The sequence below is a fragment of the Palaemon carinicauda genome, chromosome 1, assembly GCF_036898095.1.
Source record: "Palaemon carinicauda isolate YSFRI2023 chromosome 1, ASM3689809v2, whole genome shotgun sequence".
Lineage (NCBI taxonomy): Eukaryota > Metazoa > Arthropoda > Malacostraca > Decapoda > Palaemonidae > Palaemon > Palaemon carinicauda.
The window spans coordinates 215,908,367-215,914,591 of NC_090725.1; the positions used below are offsets into that span (position 1 = coordinate 215,908,367).

Consider the following 6,225-nt stretch of genomic DNA (forward strand, 5'->3'; position numbering starts at 1 on the left):
GTTAGCCAAAGACTGATGAGACAAACTAGAACCCTAGAATGGAGCAGGCTTATAATGATCACTAGATTCTGACTAGCGCACGTCAGGCATCAAAATGGCCAACCAGCGAAAACAACACGCTACCTGTTTTTAGGACAACAAATGACTAGCTGTTGAACATAAAAACCGCGAACGCAGCTATTGATAAGCAACCATGTTAGTCTATCCGTTGAAAAACGGCTATTGGTAGCTTACAAATCGAAGATGTGGATAATCCAAGATCTACCAAATAGGTCAGGATCGTTTCACTCGAGACTGTGTTCATAATCATGAGAGCATCGTTCTAGATCTTGAAACGCATCACGATTGTGATCGTCTCCCTCGTAAGCGCATCGCACAAGAGCATGAACAGCTTACACGAGAACGAGAGCGTATTGCTTCGAGCATGAGCACCTCGCATGAGAGCTACTTGCTCATGAGTGAGAGCATCTTGCACAAGAGTATAAGTGTTTCATACGAGAGCATAAGCATCTGCCATAAGAGTGCGAGGGTCCTGCATGAGTCTCACTCGAGAGCGTGAGTGTCTCGTGCAAAAGCCAGAGCATTTCGATTGAGAGCATAAGCGTTTCATACAAAAGTGAAAACATCTTGCTTGAGAGCATCTAGTACGAAAGCATGCTTTACACGAAAACCCCAGCGTTTTGCTCATGAGCGTGAGCATCTTGGTCATGATTATGAGCTCATGCCTCTCGATACGAGCTTTTAGCTTATGATCGAGTGTGTCTAGCCTGGGATATGGGCTTGTGGCTCGGGATCGTGAGCATCTAGCTCGCGACCGCAATCGTTGCGTTCGTGATCACGAGAGTGTAGCTTGTGATCTTACCACATGAGACTTGCAACCATGAACACAAGAGTCTTGCTCCTTATCATGAGAGTTTATTTCATAATTGAAAGCGAGAGCGAGAGCTTCGTGACCGCAGTCTTAAGTAAAAGTGTCTCGCTCGAGAGCGTGTAACTTACGACCGCGTGCATGAGTGGGGTCGTGAGAGTTTCTGACGGGATCATGACTGTCTAGCTCGCAATCACAGCCATAAGACGCTCGAGATTGGTATCACGAACGTTGTGCTTGAGTATGTAGTTTCGCGATTGTCAGCGTGATCGTGAGCATGAGCGCAATCGCGAGCATCCTAGTAGCAATCACAACAGTTCAGCTTGCGATCGAGAGCACCATGGCTCGCGCCCACGAGAGTGTGTAACTTGCGCTTTTTAGCACGAGAGTAATCGTAAGCATCTTGCTCACCATTACGAGAACCTATTTAAGAGTAGAAAAGACTGGCTCCACAATTATAGTCACGAACATCTCCCTCATGACTGTGAGGGTACAATTCATACTCATGAACGCGAAAGTGAGCGTGATTGAAAGCGTCTTGCTTGCAATCACTTGAACGTTCTCCAGAGGTGTAGAGACTAACATCATAATCATGGTCACGAGCGTCTTGCTCGCGGCAGTGAAACTCACACTCTAGAACGCACATGTGCTCCTGAGTAAGAGCACTCGTGTGAGCGTGAGTACGCTTATGAGCGTGAGTAAGCTTGTGAACGAGTGTCTCGTTTACCATGACAAGTGACTAGCTCGTGATCGCAAGGGTCCTCAAAGATAAAGTGACTAGAGACAAACGTGATCCGAGCAACTTGCTTGTGACCGAGAGTGTAACTCACTGTCGTGAGCGTCTCGCTCAAGAGCATGACCGCGATCGTGAATGCTACGTTCGTCAAAGTGAGTGATCATGAGCGCCTCACTCATCAGCGCGAGCACGATCGTGAGCGTCTCGCTCGTCGGCATGAGCGCGATCGTGCCTTCTCAAAGGTTGAGGAAAGACTAGTGTCGCAATCGAGGTCAAAAGTGTCTCGCTCGCGATCATGTGTGTAACTCACGATCATGAGTGTGAGTGCTAACTTGAGCATCTGGTTCACAGTCACAAGCGTCCAGCTCATGATCATGACTATAAAACCCTAGTGATTGAGACCACGAGCGTCGTGAGATCGCGACTGTGAGTGTATAACTCACGATCCTGAGCGGGAGCGCAAGCATGCCCAAAAGTTGTGCAAAGACTCTTTCTTGGAAGGGGAATATCTTACAGTAGGAGGCGAACCTTCCAGCCCCACTGTTTCCATACAACAAGTTCTATCTCAAAGAAAGGTTAACATAGGGTGTTGCTAGAGAAAAAAGCTAAGGCTTAAATTTGAGTTATCCCTGAAAAAGATTTCCCTAACAGGAATCCTGCTGGAGTAATCCCTCAATGCGGAAACGCTGCAGGTGTTCTTCCTCAAGAAGAAGAACGTTGAGGTCACAATAACCTATGATCTCTAGATCATAGCGATCTCTGTGGCAATAAGACGACCTAATGGGTGTCTAACATCTAATTGTCGTGAACGAGGTGCTAAGTCTCGCCCCTGCCATCATTGAACAGAAAAAATTCGGAAATCATCATTGGATTGTCGCAAACAACATTCTGACCCACCAGGAAGATGAGATGATGAAACTGTTCATCTCTTCTCATGACATGATCATACTACCTCAGTCTACTTTTTTTGGATCTTATCTGATAGTTCTCTAACTCGTGTGGTACCCCCAATTACCTCATTTTGTATCTTATCTCATCTTATTACCCCCAATATCCATCTCAATATTCTCATCTCTGCTACATCTAGCCTTTTTTCTTCCGTCTTCTTTATTCTCCACGTCTCCGCTCCATACATCATTGCTGGTCTCAAAACTGTCCTGTGAATTTTACCTTTCAACTTGACCCCTATTTTCCTGTCACATAGTATTCCTCACACTTTTTTTCAATTCTTCCATCCTGCTTATATTATGTGGTTTATTTCTGCCCCCAGATCACCATCCTCTGCAACTGTTGCTCCTAAATACTTGAAATTTTCCACTTTTTTCAATCTATCTCCTTGTAAACTAACTTCCCCCTGCTCCCGTATTTTCAATCTCAAATACTCTGTCTTTTTCCTGCTGATCTTCAACCCATTATTTTCCATTTCTCCTCTTCACTCTTCCAGTTTATCTTCTACTACCTCTCGCCTAGTGCTGCACAGTTTAACATCATCAGCAAAAAGCATACACCAAGGAGACTAATCTCTAATACCGTGTGTTACTACATCCATGACCAGATCAAATAGGTAAGGGCTCAATGCAGACCCCTGACATAGTCCTACATTTACTGGGAAACATTCTTTTAGGCTTATACTGCTCTTGACATTTGCTTCCGCCCTCTCAGATATATCTTGGGTGATTCTTACGTATTTCTCAGGGACTCCCCCTTTCTCTCATACATCTCCACAGCCCCTGACGTGGTACTCGATCGTATGCCTTCTCCAGGTCAATAAACACCATATGTAATTCTCTCTGTTTCTTCCGACATTTTTCTATCATCTGCCTCAAAGCAAGTATTGCATCTACAGTCCCTTTTCCAAGCCTGAATCAAAATTGTTTTTATCTCCGAGTCTCTTCTCAATGATCTTCTCTCAAATCTTTATAGTATGGCTTATCAAATTTATGCCTCTTTAGTTGCCACATTCTTGGATGTCTCCTTCCCCTTATAAATGGGGATGATTAGGTCTCCTCTTCATTCCTCTGGCATCTTTTCCTGATTGAAGATCTTTGCATCAGGTACCACAAGATATCTATGCCTTCCTCTCGAAGACTCTTCCATACCTCTACTGGTATATTATCCGGTCGTGCAGCTATATTATTTTTCATCTTCTTTACTGCTTGTTCTACTTCTCTTCTAGTCACTCCTATGGTAGCTGCCTCGTTTGGGAGTCCATCTTCAAATACTGTTCTTTGGTTCTCCCCATTCAATAGTCCTTCAAAATAAGTTTCCCACCTTCTTTTGATTTCATTCTCTTCTGCTACAACTATACCATTGCTATCTTTTATTACCCTTATCTGCGTCAGGCTTCTAGATGCAATATCTCGGGCCATAGCAATTCGTAATATTTTCTTCTCTCCTTGTGGTGTCTCCATCTCTTTATAGACTTTATTTAATATCTCGGCCTTCACCTTTGCTACTGCTCTACTTACTTCTTTCTTTGCTTGCTTATAATCCTCTTTATCCTGATCATGTCCTGATAGATCTGCCTTCTTCTTGGCTTCTTGGTTTTTACTCGTTCTTGCACCTCATTATTTCACCATCACGATTCTTTATCATTTGGGGTTCTTCTTCCTGAAGACTTTCCAAGTACTTTCCCACCGATCCTTAGAATCACTTTATTAATCTCGGTCCACCATTCTTGTACATCCACATGTAACCTTACTGCTTCCAGCAATCTTTCCTTAAACAAGACTCTCAGTTCTGCCTCTTTAAATTTCTACCAATTAATCTTTGGGTCCATTCTCATCTTTTTACTTCTCCTACAATTCTTCAGTCTGCATGCTGCTACACGCTCCTCATTCATCACCTTGCAATTTCTAACCTCCGTCAGATGGTCTCTATTACAGGGCAGTGAATCTATCTGGCTCTCCCTGCCACTGCTACTGTAAGTAATCAGTCTGTTAATCTTTTTCTCAAAGAAGGTGTTGATCTTTGGTAGGTCAAAAGCCACTGGAAAATCAATCACTCTTTCTCCCCCATCACTTCTCTCACCCACACCCCAACCTCCATGCACTCTCTCTATCATTTCCCTACTAATTCCCAAGTGGCCATTCAGAGCTCCTCCTATAATTACCCATTCCCTTGCAGGAATTATTCTAAGCTCCAAGAATGTATCATTCCCCTCCTCTGTACATCCAGTTTGCGGGCATAGACACACACCCCATTGACTATTGTTGCTCCCAGTGCCAGCTTTAAACTTATAATTCTGTCAATTTTCCTATTCACTCCTATCAAACTTTCCTTCAAATCTTTCGATAATATTCCTACACCATTTCTTCCTTCCATATATGCTCCACTGTAAAAAAAATTACAACCCTCACCTAGTTCTCTTGCCTTATTTCCCTTCCACTTGGTCTCCTGCACATACAGCACTCCAATCTTCCTTTTCCCAAAGAGGTCAACCAGCTCCCGTCCTTTTCCAGTCATTGTCCCCACATTGAGAGTTGCTACTCTCATCCTCTCCTCAGATATTTTCCTCTGAGTTTACCTTTTTAACCCAGCTCGCCCATGACTGGGTAGCCCTTGCCGATTTTTCGGAGGGATGAGGCGAGGTCCTAACGTGTCGCCTATGGGGAACACCCTAGCATTAATTCTAATCTCACAGTCACCACTGGCCATAATGGTTTTGGTTAATTTTTCATGGCCGGACGCCTTTCCTGCCGCCAATCATCCCCATTTACCCGGGCTTGGGACCGGCATTAAGTTTAAGATGGCTTGTCCCCCTCAATGGCTGGTTTAAAGTATATATATATATATATATATATATATATATATATATATATATATATATATATATATATATATATATATATATATATATATATATATATATATATATATATATATATATATATATATATAATTTATGTTTGTTTATTCCTGCTCGTTATTGCTGCTTTGAAGTTGCTTTTTCTTGCTATTTTCTACTTTATTTATTTTATCTATTACATTCTATCAGAGAAATAACAGTGCATGAAAATAAAACGTTTTACAGTGTTTCTTTCTATAATAGCATATGTTTTGGCAACAATTATGATGAGGAGTTGCCGTGTAACAATTAGTGATTTTTGCACCCAACATCAAAGCTGTGTTTGTAAACATCGCAGACGTGGATGTTGCTTTGAAGCTGTACTTCTACCTCCTAGAAAAAGACTTGGTAAGAGTAGTCTAGTGTTTTTCACTTAGGTCTGACAAGTAGGCATAAGGTAGCCAAGACATATAGCAGTTATTTTCTAAAATAAACATTTCATCCTTTGGTTTTCCTTCTGTTTATTTTTTAGAGTAAGTATTATAAAAGCTCGGCTACAGTTAACCATCATGATAAAACTTTTAATGACATATATATATATGTCAAAATACCAGGAACCTAAGGAGCATGTTTGCAAAGCTTTATTTAAATCAGACCTCTAATTTCACAAGAGATACAGCATTAATGCAGTCTAACCCCCTAGCAATTCATGAATTGGGTTAATTTTCAGTTTGGATGATGTTAACCACAAATTTCATAATCCATTGAATCTTTAATGAAAACGACATGATGAATATTAGGTTATGCAGTTGAGATCCGTGTGTTCCTTTGTCC

The 6,225-nt window shown here is 42.0% G+C and overlaps 1 protein-coding gene across 1 annotated transcript; it reads right to left on the reverse strand.

Annotated features, from left to right (window-relative positions):
• Positions 1 to 3,601: 3,601 nt before the first annotated feature.
• Positions 3,602 to 5,099, reverse strand: LOC137638207 (uncharacterized). Its single transcript, XM_068370292.1, has 2 exons — positions 4,964 to 5,099; positions 3,602 to 4,140 (listed from the first exon to the last, which is right to left on the reverse strand). The coding sequence occupies exons 1-2, from the start codon at positions 5,097 to 5,099 to the stop codon at positions 3,602 to 3,604; spliced, it is 675 nt and encodes a 224-aa protein (XP_068226393.1).
• Between the last annotated feature and the right edge of the window lie 1,126 nt (positions 5,100 to 6,225).

Bases quoted from the DNA above. Each gene is read 5' to 3' on its own strand.
- LOC137638207 (XM_068370292.1), bottom strand. From the start codon at position 5,099: ATGAGAGTAGCAACTCTCAATGTGGGGACAATGACTGGAAAAGGACGG. The intron at 4,141-4,963 runs GTGAGGGTTGTA...AAAACCAAGAAG, and splicing joins AAATAAGGCAAGAGAACTAG to CCAAGAAGAAGGCAGATCTA.